The sequence below is a fragment of the Thunnus maccoyii genome, chromosome 18 (assembly GCF_910596095.1).
Source record: "Thunnus maccoyii chromosome 18, fThuMac1.1, whole genome shotgun sequence".
NCBI classification, from domain to species: Eukaryota; Metazoa; Chordata; class Actinopteri; order Scombriformes; family Scombridae; genus Thunnus; species Thunnus maccoyii.
This window is the reverse complement of record NC_056550.1, coordinates 5,561,129-5,588,017: the sequence shown is the minus strand read 5'-3', so window position 1 is coordinate 5,588,017 and position 26,889 is coordinate 5,561,129. Positions and strand designations below refer to the sequence as shown.

Here is a 26,889-nt window from a genome sequence, read left to right as displayed (position 1 = left end):
TGAATGATTCTCTTTCCCTCCCTGTTTTTCTCTGATCTTCAATTAGGAGATCTTTATCATCAGTATCTAATTTTACTCCTCCCCATGTGACCTTGAACAAAGACTTCTTCACATTGAATAAAATACAAAACAAGACACTTAACAATCTCATATGTACTCTACCATTACATATAATTAACTAAAAAAGTATATGAAAGTTGCAAAATGTTAAAAACACATTGTCACAGCATTTGTTGGATGATAACTCTGTTATTTTAATTTCACGTGTATTTGGTGATATTCAACATGAGGTCTAAATTTATGCAAGCTTCCCAATTTTCAGCTTTATTAGCTACAGTGCAGTAATAAGGAATAGTGTCTCCAACCCAAAATTCTAACTTTGTGTGTGATAGCCGAATAATTGACAGTAAATCTGGGCCAGTATGTACTAAACCCAGAATAGGATTGCTGATCCTGCATTACTCAGTAATTCATTCATAAGGATGTGAAAGGAGGAATTTCTGCTAAGACAGCACTCCTGTTCTCAGACGCCTGATATTTTATGGATACTGGTCTTAATCTTATAGTCCTATATCTCATCTTGGTCCTGAGCCAAAGGTATTTATGTTTTTTGTTCTCTATGGAACAACAAACATGAGGTATTGTAAGTAACGTTTTCATCATTTCGCCATTTTTTGTTGCTACTAGTGTACAAAAAATGTACATTTGCAAAGGGCAGAGGCCTTTGAGACAGCTGTACAAAACAATTATTGTCATCAACGGTGCTCTGATTTACTGTATAGCAAGACTATAGGCAAAATTCATCAGAGGTAATTGAAGAAGTGATTTAAGAGGTGATTATACTGCAGATTAGCAAGTAGTCTTTTATAACGATACATTATAAAAGTATCTAACTGTTGTTAGTGTTCACAAGACTAAGAGTCTACAGCCATGCTAGCGGCTCTGTGAGCTAATGTCAGCATGCTAACATGTTCATAATGACAATGCTAACAAGCCGATGTTTGGCAAGTATAGTGTTTATCATGTTCACTATCTTAATTTATTGGTGTGTTAGCGTAATAACATTTGAAAATTAGCACTAACCGCAAAGTACAGCTGAGACTGATGGGAATGTCATTAGTTTTGCAGGAATTTGGTCATAAACCAAAGTATTGATAATACTTGTATGTATGTATTGTATAATTAAAAGCCTAGTAGTGAAATAATCCAGTGCTTCTTCACAAAATAACAACAACTACACATTTGTGCTGGAGGGATTATAAACAGGTTGGAGATCACACATACATTTTTTGGGATTGTCCACAACTGAAGTCATACTGGGAAGGGACTCATACAGAAATACTTACCATTTTGAACACTGATTTACCATTAGACCAACTGTATTATATTATAGGAGCAATCCCTGATGGAGCTATGGAAAAGAGAAAGGCTTACTTGCTGCATATCCTTTTATTGATGGCAAAAAATGATAACTTTATCTTGGCTCAAACCACTGCCACCCACCTTACTTCAATGACAAGACAAGTTAATGAAAGTGTACTCAATGGAAAAAATAACAGCAAAACTCCATGTTGAGACAGACATGTTTTTAAATTGATGGGCTCTTGTAATTTCTTATTTTAGATTACCAGTGTGATAAGGTGCTGTACTGACTTAATTGTGAATTTGGCCAAAACTAACATCTGTTTCTTTTAAGGTGTTTTCTGAGACTCCTCTATGTGTGGTTGCACATGTTGCCATGATTTATTATTTTTATGTTTGTTTGCCAAACTGTGAATAGTTCTCCTTTTTTAAAAAAAACAATTCTGACAAAGCAGTGATGTATAATTCAAATGTGAATAAGTATAAATAAACATTTTGTTAAAAAAAATAACAACTACTAACAACTATTAACCTTTTTAAGGCTGCACTACAGGGAAAACTAACTAAGCAAGATGTATAAGAGATAAGAGGGTTGGGTGGTCAAATACAATGCAAAATATCCCAACATCCACCAGCTAGATTGCCATATTGTCTCTTATGAATATTCATGGTCTCCAGAGGAGGATTTCAAATTATCCTGGTGGCCACCTGACCTTTCATCTTTTGCTATCTCAAAAACAAATAGTTGGAATCCCATTAACTCAGCTGTGTTTGGATGTGAAGTAGGACATTGCTGGAGGAAAAAACATGTGATCTCCTCTTTTATCTGTACTGTCGGCGCTACTCAACATCACACACGTACAATACAGTACAACCACAGACATGATCTTAAAACGATGAACAAGGGGTCAACTGCTGCCTTTGGGTTCTCCCTGCAATGGGGAGAGCAGAGTGCATAACACTTGCAAAGACATATACAAACATTCATAGAGATTTAAGCAATTAAGCTCTTAGGCTATATGTATGTGGGGTGTAAAATGCCAGTGGACAAACTGATAAGTGCAGTGAGTGAGTTAAGGGCCGAATTAAGTCACACACTGATGCATATGTACTTCTATGTTTACTGCTACTACTCATTAGAATGTAACGCAAAGCTACTAACTGTATTTATATCTATTTATTTCACAATAATAATGTAATCGCATTTAAACCAAAAGTGGGGCCTATACTGGATGTTGTTAGAAACCATCTGTACTGCTTGATAAAAATATGCAAAATAACCTTTATACCGTAATATCTTAACCATGTACCAATATTAACAAAATAATAAAATATGACTCATATTTTAACCCCACTTTCAAAAAATGAAAGATAGTAAGTTTATGGTCCAGGTGGACATGAATAGTTGGAATACAGCAGGAAGATTTAACATTTGGAAAATACAAGTCAGAACTGCATTTGGCCATAGTGCATGACTTTTTAAAACTGGAGGTTGTGTATATAATGGGAGAAGGTCCAGACAAATTTATCTGATCTCAAGTGTCTATTGTTTAAAAAAAGAGTGAAAGCTCCTAAAAACAAATGGACCACATGTCATTACTTTTGTTTTAAGACGGTTGTACATGCAGTGAGAGGAGGGTTTAAGTGTCTGTGGAAAAAAAGAAAATGGAGGCTGCTCTATCTATCTTTCTTTTTTCATTCTTTAGGCAAGCATTTGTCACTTTTCATGTCAACAAGTGAGTGCAACACAGTGACTGTCTGAGAAAGAGCGAGAGTAAGCAGTACAGCATGTGTGTTTCCACTGACATAATTGAGTTATGACTAAGATGGGTGTGGTGTTTATGGCAAATTGTGACATTCAGGTGACAGGTCAGAGGGGAGGTATGTGGGGGGACGAATGTTACTGCTGTTTGTGTTTGTTCATATCTAAATGATGTATTTGTACTCTTAAACATCCCTGCTACCCATGTCCATGTCATGCGTAGATGCCATGTACGTCACGCGTCAAAATGTACATCATACATCATTAAAGTTTTAGTATTAGAGTAATGAGATGGCCTACATTCATATTTACTAATATATAAAATACACTCACACATACACAGTGTAATCCAGTGGTGTTGATCGTGCAGCTTAGCTGCTGTATATCGACTTGAGAGGATCTCATTATAGTCAGATTAAGCGGCTCTGGTGCAGTGTAGACTTTGCCTCTGTCAGGACTAAACACAGCGAAAGGAAAGCCCTAAAATCCCGTAGAAACATCCATGTTTAGAGACAGAGACACCAAGAAGAAGAGAACAAGGGAGGAAGTGATTGAAACGGAACAGATTAACAGATGAGGTCATGTTTGCTGTGTTTTATGGCCTCAATTTAGAATGAAAAAAAAAATGCTGGTCATATCCAGACAGTTTAATTATTCATTTTTAATTAATTTTGTAAATGACATTGTGTGTGTTGTAACTGTGTTTTTGTTACACTTCACTGTGCTGCTTTGTAGTGTGTGTTTGTTGTGTTGACTTTGTTTTGTTGGTTGTAACAATTGACTATGTAGCCTCTCTTGCTCTTGGAGCACAGACCTCAGGGCAGCCCTGTGATTACTACTGAACAGACAACCACCTCATCACACGCACACACACACACACACACACACACACACACACGTACACATACATGTACACAATGTAGAGATGAAGCTAACCCACCATCAGAGCACAGTTTCCACCCAAAAGCAACCAAATAACTGTCATTTACAGGCAAATTTCCACTCTGATAACACACATACACACACACACACACACACACACACACATACACACACTGAATGGGCTGTACTCATGTACAGCATGTGTTTTTTATTGTGAGCGCACACATGCAGACATGGGGTTGCCTAGTAATATGTTGCATTTGACAAACACATGCAAACAAAAAGAGACAACTACACACACACACACACACACACACACATTCAGTAGAGTGTGTGTGTGTGTTTGTGTCAACACCTTCAGGACATTTTAGTCAAAGGGCATCATTATGAGCTTCCTTCACTGAAGGAGCCACATGTTTGTCATTGAGCAAAAAGGGAGGAAGAAGAGAAGATCATCAGAGAAGGGAGAGTAAAGTATACACTGAAGGATGAAAGAGAACAACAACACAGGTTGTATGTCATCGCCTTCTATAATGACCCGTACAGTATGAGCATTTTCTGATGTGGCGCCACTATCCACATGACTGCATTGTTTATCAACGCATTACAAAACGTACAAATGGAAGTTACATTACATAAATGATTCATATGACAGTTTCCTGATCTGATACCTCCGTGGTTCAAGTCTGGCTGGGTTTAGGCACAAAAACTACTTCAGGAAAGGATCATGATCACAGCTTGAAGTGATGCAAACAGCTGTTTAAGAATGTCAGTGATTAACTGATTATCAGTTAACCACCATTGATAATTTAACCAATTGAAAATATAGTAATCATCAGTGTAGAAGATGAGGGACATGTACCAGGTTGTGTTACTTGGTGGTGCAATATGTCAACATGTTTCCCCCTATAGATAAATATGTGTAGATACTAGATTTACAAGCCATTGTATCGATGTATATTGGTCTGGAGTAGCTCTCACAGCTACCATAACTCACTCAATTGTCAATCAATCAATCACTCCATTGTCCAGCAGTTTGGGTAGTCACAAAATAACTTTAATGTGTCATACAGAATACTTTGTTGATCAAAAATTATGGTTTTTATACCAAAAAAACGTCTGTTTAATCCAACGTAACAGTAGGCTAATATTGCCATAGGTGAGTCTATGTTTTGGAAATATTTCATTCTATTCTATTTTTTTTCCCCCCATTATTTACAGTACATGAATTATGTATACAGTAAGTTATATATATTGGTTGAAACAAGTAGTTCCAATTTACCACATTACATGTTCTGATCAATCAGTTGTTTCGTAGAAAGAAAACCAAAAGCAGCATGAAAATGAAAATGAGTTGTGGGCTGCGTGTTTGTGAACATTAAAGCAGCCTTTACTCTTTGAGCGAGATCATCAGGTAGGTGTTCGGACACTGGTTGGCTCTTATATGTGCATGTGGCTGTATCTAGGTTTGATAATAATAATAAATGGAAGCTACAAATTCACTTCAAGCATACATTCTGTAGAGAGTGGTTAAACTATGGACCAAAGACACATCCTATGGCCTATATTCTTATCCTATAGATACAGTATCTATGTGTATATATCTATGTTTCTCCCAGTAAGCTAAGCTAAGCTACTGGCTGCTGTGGTGGTAGCTTCTTATTTACGGTACAAACACGACAGTAAATAAGCGTATTTCCCAAAATGTCTAAAAATTCCTTTAAACTGAAATGTATTTATTTAATCAATTGCTCTAATAATGCACTGTGGTGCACTTTGGTCATTTTTTGATCATTACCAGCTGTTGATTGTCCAATCATTGATTAAAGAAATTGCTTTTAAGTTTACATGCCAATCTCCCACACAACCACCCACCTCAAAGTCTCTGCTCATGACAGACAACAGTCATTATTTGCATGACCACAAGAGGTCATCGTCAGGTACACGTACGGTAAACATGCAGTAGTTTGTTTCAGACATTTGAACAAACAACAGCTGCTGGGGACAGAGGGGGGGGAGGAGGTGGACGGAGAAGAAATGAAAACACTAAGGAGACAAAATCAAATGCAAATGCCAAAAGAAAACTGAGAGGAGTAAGACCGAAAGAGGAGAGGAGGCGGTGGAAGAAAAAATAAAAACTCTGGCTGTGTTGAGGAAAGAGAGATAGAAGTGACAAATTCATCATGAGTGTAGCAGTGATTGTGGCCGGGAATAAGCCGGCACTGGATTAGAAAACAGACTCAGAGCTGCAGGGTTTAACACAACAACAACAACAACAAACGACAACATCACCTCACCCTCTCATTTCTACATTCTCAATTTCTCTGTGCTCTGTTATTCATCCGTGGGCAATTGCATATCAATATCTCTTCTATCTGACTCTCCCTCCCTCCTTATCTCTCCCTTCTCTCCGTCCCTCTATTATAACCCAACAGCGTGGGCTTGAACTATTATGGAATATTGTGATTGCTCGCTACATTTAGACCGTGAGAGGAGGAGAGGGGGAGGTGAAATAGAGAGATACGGAGAGATGGAAAGACAAAGATAGAGATGGAGTAAGATATGAAAGAAAAAATGTGTAGGACCTTTCATGTAAAGCTATTAGCCATGAGGTGTTAATAAAGTGGAACAAGGTGTGTGTGTGTGTGTGTGTGTGTGTGTGTATGTGTGTGTGTGTGTGTACGTGCATGTGCAGTGATCTGTCTGGTCTTGAAAAGCTGCAGTTACTGTAATCAGCGCCTATACAATAAAACGCCAAGGGGGAGATGAGAGGAGAGGAGAGAAAAAAGGAGGAGAAAAATGAGAGAAAACGAGAGGAGAAGAGAGGACAGAAAAGGAGAGAAAAAGAGAGAAGAGAGGAGAGAAAACGAGAGAGGACAGAAAGTGGGAGAGGAGACGAGAAGAGAGAAGAGGAGAGGAGAGGAGAGGAGAGGAGAGGAGAGGAGAGGAGAGGAGAGGGAACTGTTGTGTTCCAGTTTTACTTTGACCTCTGTCTGTCTGTCTGTCCCTCGTCTCCCTGATGACACCACACACATTATGTGAAGCTCCAGAAGGCCTTCTGATGCCTGGGACTGTCAGTGAGCTGTTTTCCCAGTGGCACACAGCCTCCCTGGGCATGACTCATAATGAATACCAACCCCCCCGCCCCTCACACACACACACCACTACTCCTTCTCCTCCCCCCTTGTTCTACCAAGGGTCCTCTACTCACCCGTCAGTCTCCACTCCAGGCCTCTCTCCTCCTCCCCATCCTCTGCTGTTCTCATCTCACCCTCGTCTCCTCTTTCTAATCCTCTCGTCTTTCTTCCGGTCCCGCCGTGCTATCTCTCTCCTCCTGCTCCTGCGCTCTTTTTTTTTTTTTTCCTCCTTCTTCCTCCCCCCTCGCTCTTGTCTCGCTGCTCTCTCCATCATCCTCTTACTCCATCCCGGTTGGCCTGTAAACTCCCATTTCCTTTTTTTTTTTTCCTAGTTGCCTTTTCTGCTCCCCTCTCAGTCATCCTCTTACTCCCTTCCCGAGCAGTGCTGTGTTATCTCCCGCTTTCAGGCTGGAAATTGGCTCTGGAAAACAGCCAGCACTAGGTTACCCCCCCCCCCCTCGCCCCCCTCGCTCCTACCATCCCATACACACAACATACCAATAATTCAAACATGGCCTTGTACTGGTGCGTGTTCACAAACAAGCAACAACATTGTTACATATGTCAAGCTTCTCTAAGCGGCAGATAAAAGTGGCAGATTTATCACTTGAAATTCTTAGTCATTTTTGAAACAATGGAGTCTTTATTTTAGAAAGAGGTAGACAAAAGCAGGCTTCTCATTTCTAGCCGGCGGCTGACTGCTCAAATGACAACTGACGCTAGCAGATTTTATCCGCTGTAGCTAGCATGCCAAACATCAGCGACACAAGTTAGCTGAAAACACTGTGTTCGACTGACTTTTTTCATGGCTGTGTACATGATATCAGGCTAAAAAGCTAACGGCTAAAGCTACATGTCCCGGTAAAAAGTCAGTATCTTCACCAGTTGATAAAGGAAAATGTAAAATCTGACTTTTATTTCATTCTAAAAGAACCCCGGTGACTTTACAGAAGAAAAGGACATGCTAACAATTGTAGCTCATTTTAGATAAACACATCATTTAATTCATTCTTCACCCTTTTGCTCTTGTGTTTTTGGTTTTACAAAGGCTACAAAAAGACACCAGCGTCCCAACTCTTTAAATTCTCTCTTTCTTATTACAGCTGCACTTTGCCATGTAGAGAAATCCAAAACTTGACAGATACACGTGACACTGACAACGGTGGTCCCTGAACTATAAGAGCGTCAAATTCAGCAGAGAGGGACTCTCAAATCTGACTCCTAATATAGCTCATAAACCAGGCTGGCTGCACTGATTCAACACTAGATCACTGAGTCTCTCTCTCAGTGCGTGTGTGTGTGTGTGTGCCTGCAAAAATGAGTGTGCTAGCCGCTGTGTATCTCTGATTATTGTGCAGATCAATTACCCAGCAGTAAATTACCCTGCCACTATACTCACATAATTATCAAAGACACAAACGACAGAGCCGTGTGTAGGTGTGTGAGTGTTAGCAAATGTGTGTGTGCCTTGGTAAGTCTCTGCATATTGATTCCTGAAGCATCAAATGAATCAAATATTTTATCACTACACCTTGGTAGTTGAGCAGGTAGTTAAACTTTAATAAAGTCAACAGTGCATGACTGACAAATTAGACGTTTTCCAAAATGATGAGGGTGTGGAGCTAATTCATATTATATTACCGTACATTACCTCAAACTTCCAACACTTGCTTCAGTTGTAAAAGTATAACACTTTCACCAACATATCATAAACAGGTAGATGATAGAGAATAGAGACTGACTGATCAATAAAATGATCAATAAAATGTCAGAAAATTATAGTAAAAAGAACTTCTTCAAAATGTCTTCAAAATGCTTGTTTTGTCAGAGCAATTTACTCTTAAATTTGAGAAGGTAGAACCAGACAATGTTTTTGCAGTATTTTCTGATGATCAAACAATGGATTTATTGATTACTTGTTTGGTAAAAGTAATTGTTTGGTAATATGCACCTCTAAATATGTACAAAACACTAAAGTGAAACGTTAAGGACTTTAAGGCAGTTCTTGCAATTTACTGCACAAATAAAGTGTGGCAGTATTGTCCATAGCAGATTATATTATGCACCCCAGAAATTAATCTGCACTCCTATGCTGGAATATGACCTCGCCTGTTAGTTTAGTAATTTGAGTGTGAGTTATTTTAGTTGGTTTCTCACCTGAAGAACAGATATCTCTTGCTGCGGCACACCAGGCAATGTCTTCTTTAATATTATCTTTATAATGGCAGGGCTGCTGGGTATTTTTCAATTTCAAAAATAAGTTTCTCTTTTTCTTACAGAAGATGTTCTAACATACCAGACAGAAGAAATAGTGAAGGTACGGTGGCTGGGATGTTTCAGTCCAGAGAGTGAATGCTGCTATTTGACATGTTGTATCCTGACACAGTGATGTCAATTCACAACCATCATGCAGGCTTACAAAGAAAACAATGGTTGTTCTGATGTTATATGTGTGTTGGCCTTAGGTGTCTTACTACCTGTGTGTATTGTGTGCTTTAGTGGTGCATATTACCAAACAATTAAATAAATCAGATGATCACAAAGTAATAACTACACAGTCAGCACAAACACACGCTTCTGGGCAACATGACTTGCATTTGTTCCCACACACATGGAGAGTCATTTGTGTTTTGCTGAAGGACATTTTGCCTCCAGGTATGACATGATATGAAGTGATACAGGGGTATAACATGTCATAATGTATTATTGTTGTTATTAGAAGAACAATTTAGTATTTCCATTTGCTTTCCCTTTTTTTTGTGCTTTCATTTGACGTAAAGCTTACATGGTGCTTATATAATGCTCACTGGGAATCAATAGGAACATATGAATGTCATGTTGTTAGTGTTGTTTTCTTTCTTCAGAAGCTTTTGTGAAGACAAGAGGGTGCAGATCATATAACAGCAAAATATGAGTGCAGGTGTATCGAGGAATCAAGGAACAATAATTGAGTGGAATATATTTTAATATAAAAATAACCCTCTAGGTTGGAAAAGAAGCATCTCAAAATAGCAAACGCAGGGTGTTAAAATTAACTGAAAATGTGAGAGAGTGAGTGAGAGAGTCAGAGAGAGAGAGATTTTGGGAGGGCTTTGATGTGCAAGATGGTGCATCCTTCTCAGGGTGTAAATGTCAGGTTTCTTACAGAGAACGCCCAGTGTGTGTGTGTGTGTGTGTGTGTGTGTGTGTGTATGATACTGCCCATCACACACACGCACACACACAGACACACACACACATGCACACATAGTGAGGTCCTGGTATGGATCTATTCCAGTTGTCTACACACACACACACACACACACACACACACACACACACACACACACACACACACACACACACACACACACACACACAAACACAGCTATTTCTGTCAGATTGCTGGGAAAAACAAGGACACAAATGGATAGATGGAGACCGAGGGAAGGAAGGAAGGAGGGAAGGAGGAGGAGACGGATGAATGAAAGAAGGAAAGAGAAAAGAGAAAAGGCGGGGATGATGGCAGAAGATGAGAAGAAGAGTTGAGATTAAAGCGTTCACTGATAAATTGGCTCAATGTTGATGTGCTATTGAGGCTGCAACATGTTGCATTTAAACATCAATTCATCATTACAGGAAGTGTTCTGAGACTTTATTTTAATTACAGTAAATGAAAACAACCACCGGGACGACTGACATTCTAACTGACGCTGATGTTTAAAAAAGCTGTACATACTGTAGCAACAGTTAAAAAAAAGAGCCTGTCAGGGTTCAGATCCTCTGATATGACGTCTCAACCTAAAAATATCAGAATCGGCCCTAAAATACCCAAATCAGTCAAAGTCTCAGAGGCTAAAAATGGGGTTAGATGGGAGGGATGGTGACGTTTGTGGAGGGATATTCTGAGAGGTGGGTGAGAAAGAGGGAGCAGGGGAAAGTTAGAGTGGGAGGAAAGAGTATGTAAGGGAGATATTTATTATTTGATTATAGATTTCATTGCAATTCATCCGATAGTTGTTGCTGTAAGACATTTCAATCTAGACCAAAGGGGTGGATTGACCAACCGACCGACACTGCTATCCCTAGAGGCTTGACACTAGCCTGGATAGACACGAGAAAATGGAGCACGTAAGCAAGAAATATATACCGTGAATTCACAAATGAAGCCAGTACTTAAATAATGGCTAGGATTGTGCACCTCACTACTGTTAAAAAACACAAAAACACTCTTCAAAGCTTGCTAAATTCAACATAATGTACTTTTTAACGGAAATGCTGTTTTCATTCACCAATCATTTCCAATCGCTTCTGCTTTGTCGTTTCTTTTATTGATAGGATGTGCTGTGTCAACGAACAATACGCTCGCTTCCTACAGATGTTTCATACTAAAAGCCTATCAAGAAAGGGCCTTTTAATGTAAAACATCTGTGCAGGAAGTGTTGCATTTTATCAACAGTAGCTTAAAAGTGGTTAGTAGAAGTCCTTGTGAATGATTTGTGGATTTAAACAGCCTGTATCTACTATAAAAAGAGAGGGAGGGAGAGAAAACAAATGGGTCAAGAGTTTGATTTGCCTCTCTGAAATGTTGATGACACACCCTGATCTTTCTTTCTCTCTCCCTCGCACACACATCGACACACAAACACACACATCCATTACAGAGCAAGGAGATAGATTTACAATCACAGGAAGCCAATCCCACAGACACAGAACCACCAGTTCTCCCTGGTCTGAACCTGATCCAACAGACTGGAGACTAAGCCTACATACACCACTCTCTCTCTCTCTCTCTCTCTCTACCCCCATTGCCTTTATCTCTAACACTCTCCTCACACTGTCATTTAATACTTACTGCAAACACAAAATGTTTCTAGATATCCGAGTATGTGCCGAGTACACACACGCGCAGATAATTTAAACGTCTCGTTCAACAGTCGGTGTTGCTTTTATGCTTTCGTTGCCCCAATCTGAACAAAACTAGAGTCCCACTTGTTTCTTTAAATGTCTGTGGACACATTTTAAGAGCTACAGCGCTATTAGTTTGATGTTTTGTGTTGATACCTGCCACACGTGATGTAGGATGCTGCCAAAAATAGTCACTGTCCAATTATGAACAATGATACCAACAGCAAAACATGTGGACAAAGCCTTTCTCTGGATAATTACTTTTACAGCCGCACTTGAAAAATTCTCATCGAGTGCTCATGTGGACACAAATGTGAGGGCAGAGTCTATAAATTCCTCAGCTGGTATGAAATGACATGCAATATGATATAAATTTAGGGATGCTGCAGGTTTAAGAAGTTGTCCTCGTGTGTAGGATTTAATTATATAACGCTGCTTGTAAACTAGTGAGGCAAATTTGAATTCGCTAATGATAGTATTGTATTGTTTTAATGAATTGATTAAACCAAGCTCAACTGCTTGAAACAAACACCCCTTTCTCAGAAAAATTTGGACGGTAGTAAAAGAAACCGGAGAGCAGAGGCGAGAGAGAGAGAGAAGAGAGAGAGGAGAGTCCACTGGGGCATGTAATGAACTCATATCATGCAGTGTCAGCAGCAGCCCCCCCCCCCCTTAATTTACTGCTATAGATTAACCCTCAGAGAGAGTTACACCTCGCGTGAGACAGTTAAAAAGGAAAAAAAAACAAAACAAGAGTGAGCAGGATGAAGGAGAGAACTGTCGAGGTACTTCAGGTACAGAACTCTCAGTTCTGTTTACCCTCCAATCAGCAAACAACCCTGAGCCTGTAATGTACTGCAAACCTCTTCTGATGGTTTGTCACATAACGAGATGTTTGACTCTTCTGAGGTCTCTAGACTCATCGGACTAACGCGTGAAGCAAACTCTGAAAGTAGGTTTTCCTATATTTCACAAGTAAAGAGCATAAGTTAACAGATCTTTTTCATTTTGTACCGAATCACAGCTCAATTCAAAGTTATCTGAACTTGTGCTGAAGCATGAGACTGTCTTGTCCTAACAGCTTGTAAATCTTTATTTATGCCAAAGAATATGTTAGTGTTCCAGTTTTGAGTACTTTGCAGGCCTCTGTGGGCCTCAGCATGAACAGAGAGAGATTTTAAAGAGCCTGCAATCCAAAGATGAGAGACTGACTTTCTCTTTTGAATTTGAAGCAGTGAAAGTTCGGGAAGCGAGCTTTTAAATTGATCCTGGGTTTAAAGAGCACACTCAAGATCTTTGAAACCAGGCACCCGACTGCTCTCTCTCAGTCTTTCCTCTCTTTTCTTTCTTTCATTCTCTCTCTCTCTGAATTGTCAACCTATTAAATGTCTCTTTGTATGTCACCTATTCACACATACTAACCAATGGAAAGCTTTGGACTGTCACTGACAGAGAGAAGGTGTGTGTGTATGTGTGTGTATGTGTGTGTCAAGTGTGTGATCATCATAACGGAGCTGTCCCAGTTTTTTTTCTGTGCAGCGAGAGTGTACCGACGTGAGTGTACTAGTTTAGAAACTACATGTAGTGCGAGTGTGTGTGAATGAGACAAGGAGGGAGAAAGAGAGACTGGAGGGGCATGTGTGTGTGTGTGTGTGTGTGGTAGAATTACATGAAGAACAATAGCCTTATTGTACCTGTGTCTGCAGCTACTGTCTGTCTTATGTTGATAGTCCAGCTCTGCACTGAGCCTACTGGCCTGTTTCTCTGCATAACAAATCATTTGTACTATTTCCGACAGATATTTTCTTTTTTTGTTTTTGTTTTTTCTAAGTGTTATATAAAAAATGTAGGCTTCTGTCCAATGCTAAACTCTTGAAACATGTTATACACATGTGAGCTTTACAGTGATCTAAGCATTGCAAGTTTCTCCCACTGTATTTACGTTAGGTATAACCAATGTGAGGCAATAAAAAAATAACTTACACTTCAAGCATCATTTAGCATTTTAAAATTATCTTTTCTGTTCTGCTGGAATATATATTGAGAGGATAAAGCATATATACAAGTACAATAATCAATTAATTGAAAGTTTTACAAAAATGCAAGCTAGCAAGACACCATTTATAAAAAAGTAAGCTAATATAATCATCATGTTCTGTGCATGTGGATGTAACGGTAACATCATTTTTACTCCATTTATACCTGCGGGTACCATCTCCTGAGAAAATGAAGGCTCAATTGTCTTTCTATTGTCTTATTGCCATATGTTAAATGTGGAATATTGCACAGGCAGATCTGAAGACACACTACTTACATCCGTGTACACTAAGTTTTAATTCTATTGAGTAGACTACCTGAATAACCTTGTCTTTTGATTTCTAGCGGGCTTTCTTCCCGTTAGCTACCGTAGCTAACGAGAAGAAAGCCCTCTAGGAATCAGTTACCTAAGCTAGCAGCCCTACAGACACAGAATACTGGATCAGTATCCAGTCAGGCTCATCTATATGTTCATATGAAAATCAACAGACACTGACACCAACCCCTGCTGTAGTTACTTGTTTGTGCAAAGCAATAACGTTACTCAATCTACTACTATGCACTACACATCATTACAATAGCTGTTCCCAAATTCAATATTCAATTGTGACCTCTTCAGTGAATATGCTTCTTTCTTCTCTCTTATTTCCAAAGTGGTGTTGATCATTTTTTCAGAAGTCTTCCTTCACAAAAAGTGATTTAGAGATGAATGTCTATTTGTGGCAGCAGTTTCCTTGACCTGGCATGTTTGTTGACATGTCCACTGGCTCTATGTAGCTAATTTGCACATCGAGATCAAATCACAGTGCGGGCACAATTTAGAAAACAAGAACACATTTTAATACCGGGTGTAAATGTGGCCTTTCAGTCGGCTATCTTTTGTGTTGCTATCAGTCGGAAGTGCAAGATTAATGTCAACGGTCAACCGAGTCTTCTTAAACTCTCGGTCTTGTTTATTGATGTTTTTGATTTTAGGCCGATTCACAAAGGAAATTAAAGAAAGAAGGCTGACGAAACTATAAAAAGATAGTAAAGGTCAACAAGAGATTAAGTTTTTATATTGTATTAAAGCCTGCCATTGCATGGTGAGATTTCTTTCCTGATATTTTACAATAATGTTCCATCTTTGTGCAAGCTAAGTCAACTAAAAGAGCTAGTTAATAATGAAAAAGCAACTCAGAGCCCAGATATACAATTACACTGAGTTGAACAACGAGTTTCCCTTTTGCTACCCACACTGCACCATCCCCCTTATGTTGGCACCTGGCCCTGCAACCATAGAAGCATGCAGAGGGGGCCCGGAGTTCACCCACTGGGATGGGGGTGAAGAGGGAAGGAGAGAAGAAAGAACTGGGAAAGAGATGATACAGTCAAAGATAAAAGTCTCAAGATCAAGAGTGATTAGGGTATAAGCATGTGAAAGGGAATATCTCATCAAATCCCTCAAGGGTTGAGGAGGAGGTCTGGGTGATTGGGAGAGGAGAGGAGGGGAGGTAGGTTAGCAGCGGGATGAGACTCAAACTGGAAAAGGCATATGAGGCGAGCAAAGGGAAGGAGAGCAGGATGAGGGAGGCATGCAGAGAGATCAGGAGGGGAAGAGAGGGATGAAAAGGATGGGTGATGGATGCAGAGATGAAAAGGATGGACCGGAGGGAGAGAAGGTAGGGGGCCAGGAACGGCAGAATGGGATGAAGGGAAAGATGAGAAGGGATGAGAGGGGACAGTGGAATGAGAGCGGAGGGAAGAGACAAAAAGAGGGATGAGAGGAGGAGAGCAGAGACTGATGACAAGCGATTAAGAAAAGGAAAAGAAAGGGAAAAAGATACGGAATGTATGATAGCCAGTGGGCCAGTAGGTCTGCTGTGCTAATCTGTATTGTCAGACTATGGTGTAATCCCATGCTAACACACACACGCACACACACACACACACAGCGCCGGGCTAAAGTGTCTGGCTGGATCCCGTGGTGCTGAATTGGAATAACTGTCGATGCTCCAGAAATTTCCTGGCCGGCACTGCTTGCTTGTTGCCATGGCGATGGCTCCAGGAACAAGGAGCGAGAGGAAGAGCAAGAGAGAGAGAGAGAAAGAGAGTAAGAGTAGGAAAGTGTGGAAAGATAAGCTAGGTAGAGGGGGAGGGATGGAAAAAAAAAAGTGAAAGAAAACTGAAACCAGAACCAGGCGGGGCCACAGCGGGTTTGGCACCAACTCACCACACACACACACACACACACACACACACACACACACATACACATATATATATGTATATATACGCATGCATGCACACTTGCCATACGCACAAGCGTTCAGAGCCAAACCACATGTTCTGCATGTGTTGAACAGCTGCATACAACCAGCCCATTAGCCAGAACATACAAACAACACTGCTCATTGGCTCAGGGACGCCACTATTTCTCCTCCATTGGCTGACGCGCTGAACACACACCTACTGCATCAGAGGGATCAAAGCAGACGACTTAACTGAACACGGATGTCGGTACAACATACTATGTAAACACACACATGCTGCACAGTGCTCATGTCTGCTCACATTGTTGAAACTCACCCTTTTACATTCATACTAAATGTCGACTTCAAGTTTCAATGCTGCTCAAAGCAACCACAAAATCCATTTTCTATGTTTGTAAACCAGTATGTTGTGTGTTGCATGATTATTGCATATAAAAATGAAAGTTTTCTCCTCTTTCTGCAGTCTGTGTTATGAATTTAACCTAATTATTATGGTGGCCCCAAAGGACAAAGCACATAGAAGAGTGAAAGCATAGATATTAAGGGAATCCAGAAATGCAACAAATGCTCAAAAAACACATAAAAGGTAAAACACAAGCAACAACAAAAATACTGGCAAGGACTGTTATCATGGCATTTTATTAAGTTTTGTGTTTTTCCGAATCATGCTATTTGGAAATTTGCTCATGACGCTTTCACCCTGCAGCCGGATGAGAATGGCCCAGATCCAGAGATGACTGGCTGGTCAATGTATGTGGTCATTCTGGAGGAAACAGTCTTTATCTCAACAAGCCTTTTGGTAATTTACCACTGGCGCTGATGTCTGTAGTATTGATATATGATATAATTCCTTTTAGAACATAAATTTTGGTCTCAGAGATGAAATATAATATTAGTTGCTGCCACATTTGCTAATCTGAAAATAAAATTAACAGAACAGCGCTGCATCTGTGGACTTCAATAAAAATCATCCACTATATATGAATGAAAATAACTCCTGAGTTGAACTTGCCAAGTGTAGCGATTAGCTTTGTAGCATTTTTCTTGTTGCATATGTTTTCCCTTTTTATATGTGTATTGATATTTGTAGCATTTCTTGATTTGGAGCATGTTTTTCTTACTGTTTGTGCTTTCACTCTTGCGTGTGCTTTGTCCTCAGGGGCCACCGTAGATTACGCTTTGATCTTGGACTCACTCGTCTGTAGATGCTCACACATGCATTTAAAGGGACTTGTATGGACAAATGCATGTACAAACACATGAGCACACATACGCAGACCTATTCGCAGTCCCAGAAGCAATCATGAGACACACACACTAAGCTGCAGTCACATGCACAAGCACACACACATACTCATAACCCACAAACACATGCGCTTTTCTGGGGCAGAATGGAGGGACAGATGTTGGACCATCATTTTGGCTCATCTGGATAAAAGGTGTACTATTTAAAACTGGTCTGGGACCTATGTTTCTTTTTTTAACCCCCCTCCCTCCCTCTCTCCCGTCTTTCCACTGTAAAGGTTGAAATACAGTGCACTAGGAATAAGGAAAGCAGGCAGCTGTTGCTTTGGTGGAATCTTCTAGAATCCCTCTTTTCCTGTTGTCAGCTCGGGCCGTCCAGATCCTGGCCCGGTTCAACATGACTAATCACCCTCACCAGCTCCCTGACAGCAACACACTGCCAGCCAGACTGATTCATTGGGCATGCAGAGACGGAAGGGGGAGCAGGGGGTAGGAGAAAGAGGGAGGCAGAATGAGATGTAGAGAGAAAAAATATGGAGGTAGGCACTGCAAGTGACAGGCTATCCGGAAATTTATGGTCTGTGCAAACACACTGATGCAAATTTAACCAGTCCCTGAAACATATGTGCCAACATCCACATTTGTCTTTTTGGCCAGTCTTTACATTTACTGCATGACGTGACCCATCAGAATTCAGCACAGGGAAGCAAATGATGTCTATCTTGGTCTTTTACTGTGATGGTACAACCAATGACTCAGCACAGGATGCATCTTTTTTCACACATTGAGGTGTAAACATTTGCAATTCGCACCCCGCTTTTTACTTCTTCTCTTGCACTTTCCACCTGTTATCGGACTTTGACCTGCATTATTAATCAAAGTCAACCTCATCTAGTTTTACTGGAATAAATGGCTTCATATATTTGGTTCTTATTGAATTAAAGTAGAGTCTACAATCATGCTAGGGGTTCTGTGACGCTGTAGGCAAAAAGTGGTGCTTTGAACTAAATGCTAATGTCGGCATGCTAACATAACATGCTAACGATGACGATGTAAAATGCTGAAGTTTAGCAGGTATAATGTTTGTCAAATGAAAAAGAAAGCTGTTAGAGTTGAGATATTTCAGTTTGAACTAAACCAACACTTCCATCCCTAGAGTCAAGCTGCTAGCATGGCTAAAAATAATTACTTTTCCCAGCAGTATATGTGAAATGTAGTGGGGCCATGCTTACTAATAGAAGAATAAATGACTAAGGTAGATGTAAACATAAATCCTATTTTTGGCTCTGCAAACAGCATCACAGATGTCAAGAGCAGAAGGTCAAACACTTCTGGTCACAAGAATAATGGAAAACTGCGAGTTATTGTTGGGACTAAGAAAAAGAAAGAAAGACATAAACAGAGGACATATAGATCTGTCTGTTGTATAAAGAAAAACATGTAAATAGACCTTTAACATGTGTGCCTGTTTGTGTCCGTTCTCCATACATGTGTGTTTAAGTGTTGTGTTGCTGGTTCTTGTGTACCGGCATATTCATGGTGCCTGTGTGTGTGTGTGTGTGTGTGTGTGTGTGTGTGTGTGTGTGTGTGCGATAGATCACATGTCTTGCCATGAGGTCTGTGGTGACTTAGCAGACAAACAGAGATGTTTCAGTTTAGAGAGACAGAACTGTGACACATCAAAAACACCAAGGGCAAGATTTGTCGTTTTATCTTCCACCTCGTTCATTTGTTTCTTTTCTTATTTTTCCTCTCTCTCTTTTCCTGCCGTTCTTTCTTCCGTTAGGGAGGATAGAGCTCACACTCACTTAATATCCTTTAGTTTTCCCAGCTGCTCTGAGGATTGGGTTCAGATGGTCTGAAAGTCTTCCAGTCACAAGTTCACTGATCATCTCTAACCATCAGCCTAAACGCATATTTTTGAAGAGTTCAAGCTTCCTGGAAAATAAATCTGACCCAGATATCTTCCTCCAGATCAGCGGGAGAGGTGTCCTCACAGCCAAAGAGACTACACAAGGAAAGGCTGAAATATTTATGAGTTAGATGAAGGGGAGGCCTTCATCGCCAGCTCCAGATCCTGCTTTGAACATTGCAATTATTTACTATCGGTGGGCACTCGTTCACCTTCACAGATCTGATAACGAAACACAGGTGATACAGATGTAACGTTTACATCCAATGATGTACATAACACCACAGTTTACTGCTAAAAAGTGATGCTAGGAACAGTCTAATTCTCTGGTTTAAATTATTTTTAGTATATTGTAAACGCACAAATAAAATCACCTTCGCACCATGTATTAATTTATTTCAGAAAAAGAGGGAAAGTGACAAAGTGAGGCAGTAAAACTTGCTCTTCTCTTTCTTCAACAGCAATAGAGGACATTTCATTCAATAATCATGCAATCCTGAGGCCATATTCAGACCAAATCAGGTGGTGCGGTGAAAATGCCAGTCCTCTCATTCATTTGAATGGGGTTAGTGCATTTATGGCTGCAGCAGCGCCACACTGGCCTGCGTCGAGAAAGTTGATCCAGAGTCAACTTCTGGAGAAACGCAAGCCAACGTCATGCTTCAGTGGCCAATCACAACCAGCGATCAGACTGATCAGAGCTGTAAACTCTCCCATGAGGGAGTATAAAGATGTCACCAGGAGGAGGGGAGGACGTTTCTCTTTGTCTGATAACGTCTAAAGTAAAGTTAGACTTTGCTGTCGGCTTCCTGATTCATTTCAAAACAGACGAGAGAAAAAGAGAAAGAGAGCTGAGAGCGCTCGTGAGAGAGAGAGAGAGAGAGAGAGAGAGAGAGAGAGAGCAGCTGTGGTCGAGTGAGCAAGAGAGTGAATGAGGAGAGGAAGTGGTGGTAGCCAGAAAGCCGGTGAATCAGATCAGTAAAAAGTTATCTGATTGTTTCACAGCGATTAAGAATAAAGGTTTCACAAATCTGAAACTGTGTTTTAATGACTCTCTGGAGTCTCCTTGGTAATCTAGTCCAGATATGACAAGTCTAAGTAAGAAATAACAATGAAATCGCCTTTTTTCTTTTCTCATAAGCAAAATAAAGGTTTCACAAATCTGAAAGTAGGTTTAAATAGTGTTAAGGTTTCAACTATGATGTCTAACACTTTTTCATGAGTGTAAGACGGAGAATAAAACAGAGAATCAGCTTCTGAATATCATTATTTATTGTTATGTTTCCCTTTGATCTTTCAAGCAACTGTCTTCAACTGTGTCAATGATCAAACCAAACAATCAGGGGTCAATGGTCATGTTAAGTATTCAAAGTGACCAATCAAAGGAGCAGACTGTCTATTCCTCCAAAGTCTCAAAAGTCAACTTGATGAGCGAGCTAGCGTTGAGCAGTTTCAAACGAAATTTTCAAATTTTTATGTGCAGTGTTATATTGCTGTAACAGGACCATTATTCTAATTGGGAACCGGTAATTTTTAAATTTCTGTAATATTGTCCGTTTTGTCAGTTGTGTAAAAACCTGAGTGAATACTTTTATATTACATACTTAACTATTATTATTATTCTACAAAAATACAAATAATCATATTTGAGAAGCTGGGACCAGTGTATTTTTGCTTAGGAAATGTCTTACATAATAATCAAAATTGTTTATCAAGCAAGTAATCATTTCAGCTCTTGTTTCCTGCAACACACAGTCGCTTTCTTTTCTTCTTTTCATCCTAATCGGACCAACTGGTTGGAAGTCCGTGGGAGACATGATCTCACATCAACCTCCCTCCCGCAATCACTTGAATTTAGATATTTTTGCCATCATCCAATTTCATAACAAAATCCAAACCAAAACCCGTTTCAGTTGCTTTTTTCACACCACTAATGTATCTTTGCTTGAGAGGTTTATTTTTATACTCTTGCCAACCCTGTGGAGCTGCTCACTGGACAAAAGCAAAGCTCTAATTTTATTAGGTATTCCATTGTAATAATAGGTCTACATATGATTTATGGGGCAGTGTGTAAAATGGTCATGTACAGCAAGCCTTTTCCTGGATAAATCAAGACTGCACTGTAGAAAATGAAATTGCTATTTTTTAATTTGTTGTACTAATGCAGATGAAAGAGTTCTACAATAACTATCCGTGCATGAAGAGCTAGGTGGGCATGCTCGGTTTCCTCCTTGAAAAAGGACTCAAGTAGGTTCATATGGGCGAGATTGATTTCACAGTGCTGAGTTTTACGAGACTGAAAGCATCCAACTGAGACAAGCGGAAAAAGACAGTGAGGGTTATACAAAATACCAAAATAGGGAAAAAAGAAGAGAGAAAAGACAGACCTGGCTTGAAATCACGTCAGATGGCTGTCAATAAGTAATCTGATGTATTGTTAAAGCTGGATTTGGATGAAAATGCACATGCACATGAACTTTCAAACACTATCACACACACACATACTGTAAGTGAATGCATTAGAGGTCAGGTACATTATACGGCATCTTTTGCAAATCTGCTGCTGTGTGGGCAGCAGTCCAACACCAAACATCTGTTCAGCTGCTGGATCACACATGTACTAGGTTATGTATGGAAACACATACACACATACTGCCTCACACACACACACACTGGGCCAGACTCAACATCTGTCTTGCTGGACAGTCCCTTCTGGTCTCTGATCTCTGCCTCCTGTATGAGTATGTACACATACACACACACATGCTATGAAACGAGCGGTCATGCAGATATTTTGTTACACCAGATGGTGATGTTACTAGTGCATACAGCTACAGTAATGGATCAGCTACCTTTTCAGAGCGGTTAATCCAGAGAGGTGGGACCACACAGCCCTTCTATAGGATGATCATTTCATGAATCCATCTGACACAACAACAGGTTTGTGGACACACATGAAACCCATGTTGAGTGACAGCTGCTTGACAGCTCATCTCACTGTCAGCAATTGCCCGTTCACCAAACTCGGCCTCCGAACAGTGATTCTCCAATCATAGCTTAGCAACCATTGGATTTGTTTACTGTAAGTTTGGTAGGTGTTGTCTTTTTTTTAGCCTTTCCAAAACCAAAAAAACATAAATGCAAAAATGTAAGGAATGGATTCACCTGTGTGTCATCTGTCCTAATGTAAGCTGCAACCATTAGCGTCTCTGAACCTACAACCAACCTACAGTAACCGAGGAAAAGACCTCATCATGATAGCACATCCACTGTAGTATTTCCTACAGAGTATAGGGTACATGAGCGACTCTGTCCTCTTCTTTACTGGCTTTAGAAGTTCACAATCCAGCAACCCCGGCAATGTTACCCATGATGGCGTTAGCCATTGCCAAACACATCGGTTAGTTCTCATCCCAAAAGCCTTTTCTCTTGTAACGTTAAAAGTGAAAATATTCAGCTTGACAAGACAAACAAGTAAGCAGCAAAATAGGGATATGTTAGAACAAAATAAGTTTTTGATTTTTCCATATCATACTTTCACTATCATACTACTAAGACATGGTTGTACACTACATCACAATAAAAATGCAGTTTCTTTATTTAATCAACTGGTGAGGATGCTGTCTTTTAGTTTTGTATGTGGCCACCAAACGCATAGCCTACCTCCTTTACAAGATTCTTGTTTTAAAATAAATCAGCTGGGAACATTAAAAAGTCCAATGAGGATGGTGTTTTCAACTCATGTAGCTAGCATTAGCTTACTTAGCTAGCTAGCTACAGCTGATAAGTATTTCTCTGTTTTGTGTCTTCAGGTTATGCTAACCCATTGTTGCTAACTTTGGAGCTAACCCCCTTTACTTTTCCAGCATTTGGGGAAACAACAGACGTGACTTTTTAGCATTTATTAATTGACACACTGTAGTTTGTACTGTACATTTACTACCAGACTGACAACTTACCGCTAACCCTTTCCTCTGCCCCGCTCACATCCACCGTCACTTCTCTGCCCCTCGCTCTTTCCCACTCGCCACGCAACTACTCCTACTCCTTAACGGAGCCACGCGACCAGTAGTTTCCCAGGCAACGACAGAGATTGACTTATGTACCGGAACAGCGCTGCACAGAGACTCCCAAACGCTATCGAATGAATAGCCATTCATTCGGATATCAAATATTAAAAAATATTTTTGGGGGCCTGGCGGGGGTTCTCGTTGTGTCATTATGGAGAAACACACATTGAGTAAACGTTCAGTACGTTCAATAAACGTACAGTACAGTTAGACCCAGCAGTCTCCATTAGGTTGGGCGAGTTCAAAGTTGTGAAAACAACGGGGGTGTTTTGAATACACCCCGTTTTCACAGGTAATTTGTTAGTCTGTCCCTCCCACCGCAAGAAATAATGGATTACTCCTGGAAAGCTATTGATGTAGCACTTTTCTCCTTATAAAAATGACACGGAGATTATTCGACCAATGAGAGTTCAGTCGGATGAGAGCATATCGACCAACTAATCGACCAGCAGACAACAGCCCTAAAAATTACAGCTTGCAAAATCGACAGTCGCCAGCTAGAAATGCAAAGCCTGCTTTTGTATAACTCTGTCTGTAATAAAAGATCCATTGTTTCAAACCTTACTAAGAATTCCAAGTGGTAAATCTATTATCGTTATAATTGTAAACTGCCTTGCAGTAACGGAAAGCTTGACAGGCGTAGCAACAGTAGCTAAGGTGTGGTACTTAGCCAATGGTCAATTATTTATCCATTAAATTCAGGTGTATGGAAGAAATTTGTTAAGTTTAGAGTTAGTTTAGAATCATTTTGCACTGTAGCAGACAGCATTATTTTACTTTCTTCTCAAGAAAAGTGTATTTCTAAAGAATATCATACAGCAACTTTAACCCCAAAATATTCTCACAGATATCAAAGGGCCTGGCCAAAGGGTGTGTCAGTGCACGACACATTTTCCCAAGCTGTGAGCCTGCACCCAAACTGTGTCACAGCCCTGTTGTTAGTGGCCACTCGCATAGCAAGAGCGGCAGTATTCATTCAGAAAGTCCCAAGGCGATGCTAAATGTATTCACTGTGGGTGTGGGGCGGAACATTTCCAAAAGCTTCTCATGTAGAGTACAGTAAAACCTTGTCCAGACCATGTTAGTTTAAGTTTAAGAGCTGAGAGTGAAAAAAATGCATAATTTCCTGCCTTTATTAGCTGCTCAAACATTAATTTGAAGCAGTAAGAATACACTCAATGTTGTGAATTCAGGGCATGAGTGGAAAAATCCTGCGTGGCGATGTAGAGGCATAGTCTCACTCTGCAGCAGCTCATGAGAAGACACATACACACACACGCGAGCGCACCTCTACAAGCTAACATACACCTACACATGCATACAGCCATTATATTAGTTACATAAAAAGTCTCAAATGACATGGCTCAGTTGTCTGTTGTCTGTTTTCTATCTCTCTAGTACCTCTGAGACTCAACTCTCATGGCTGCAGAGGAGTGTGCTAGCATGCATGTGTGAGCGTGACAACTTTTGTCCCCTTCCTGCAATGCTTGACTTCCACTGTAACAATTATTACACACACACACACTGGTAAATTCCAACAGTCTGTACCTTTCTGTGCCAGTCCTATGATGTTTGGGGAAAGTTGTGTCTGTGTTTTTGTGTATGTGAGAGTGTGTGTGCATAACCTAGTACAGTGGGGGGTTAATGTCATTTCTTTAATCAGTGCTGATTGAGCAAGGGAGGTCCAACCTCGCTTCCCTTCTCATTTTCTGGGTGGTCTTCATATCCAGACTAAGCCACTTACTCCCCTTCCCCTCTCATCCTGTTAATCTGGTGTGTAGCTGCAATAGAATAGAATAGAATAGAATAGAATAGAATAGAATAGAATAGAATAGAATAGTCCTGACATCCACCATTAACTGTCATATCGCACTTCACACGACATAGGACCTCTCTTGTTTCTGTCCCATCTTTATGCTGCTTGTCTCTCCTTATTGTCACCTCTACCTCCTTACCTGCATTTTACTTTTGCTTTGCTCTCCTCTCCTTCACACTTCCTCCTCTTGCTGCTTATATTTCCTCTCCTTCCTCCTATCACATCACCTCTCCTGTGCTCTTTCCTTCTCCCTGAACTTGCCACCGACCCAGTAAACTATGTGGATGTTATTTTTGGTGCAGTGCATTGTGTAGATGAGTAAGTGAGTATGAGAGAGAAGCTTTATGTGTGCACAGCAGTCGGCAATCAGAATTTAAGTGAGGTGGTGTTCAGCTATCCCTCTGTTTCATCGACATGTTCCCTCTTTCATCACTTTCAGCCTTTCATCAACCCTCATACATCTGTCTCACTCCCTCATCACGAAACATCTTCCCCTCCTCTTTTGACTACAAGATATCTCTTTTTTTTTTTGCTGTCCTCTCTCTTCTGTGACTCCTCTCGCCATTCCCCCGTTTTCCTCAAAGCAAAATTGTCCATCCACCTCTCTCCCTCTCTCTCTCCATCTGTTCTGTAATTCAATCATAGAGGCAGTCAGCAGCAGGAGTGAGAGATGATGTTTTGAAGGAAAATGCGGGGAACTCAGCCAGCCACTCTCTCAGTATTATCATTTATAATACATGCTGCACTTCAGTTTAAGATAAAACTGTATCAATAACACTGTTGGAGCAATCTTTTGCATATTTGCCTTTTTTCCCCTCCGTGTAAGCCTTAATATAATAACATACTTAATATGAATTGCTTTAGGTGCACTTTGCCGACTTGCTCCAAAATAGACTTTTATATGTAACAAGACTGACTCTAGCCATGCTAGAGGCCAGGGGTGTCATGCAGTCAGTTTTTTTGAGGGGGCACAGTTTCACAAAACATATGTTAATGTTCACATCAAATAAGTTGTTTATGATATTAACAATATTACAATATGTATGCAATATTGAACAAGAAAATGTTAGCAAAACGGCTTTAAACTCAGGGGTAACATTAGCTGGTTAGCTAGCCCTCACAGTACCTGAAGTTAAGAAAACTCACAAACATGTACCTACTGTTTTTACCTAGACTATTTAAAATACAATATTTAAAATCTCCTCATGTCCACCCCCTGTTTTGTTGGACGCATTTCAGTTCTGCAAATTTGTTTTGATAAAAGTAATTTGCTGCTAATAATAGCAAAGGACAACAAGCTAACACTTGTGGGTTATAGTTAAAACCACTGATGCTAAAGTCAGTTTGAAAGGAAAGTCTGAAGCTCTAAGTAACTGACAGATTCATTAAAGTCATGGCATGCATTAAGTTTTATGGCATGAGCTGAGACTATCCTTTTTACCTCATACGAAAAACAAACAATGCAAAACAATAGTCTCAAAATACAAAATCAAACATTTCATCCACTGTTCTTAGATTAGAATGCAA

General features: G+C 40.1%; 1 protein-coding gene across 8 annotated transcripts in view; it reads right to left on the bottom strand.

Moving 5' to 3' along the window:
- caskin1 (CASK interacting protein 1) overlaps positions 1-26,889 on the bottom strand; it is a 115,266-nt gene that overhangs the window by 80,462 nt on the left and 7,915 nt on the right. Inside the window, exon 1 of one of the 8 annotated variants that reach the window (XM_042392668.1) lies at positions 7,218-7,562. The exons of the other annotated variants lie outside the window; for them this stretch is intronic. Within the exon in view, the coding sequence (XP_042248602.1) occupies positions 7,218-7,272 (55 nt within the window). The 5' untranslated portion in view covers positions 7,273-7,562. Of the gene's footprint in view, positions 1-7,217; positions 7,563-26,889 lie in introns of those variants that run through there. 8 annotated transcript variants of the gene reach the window in all.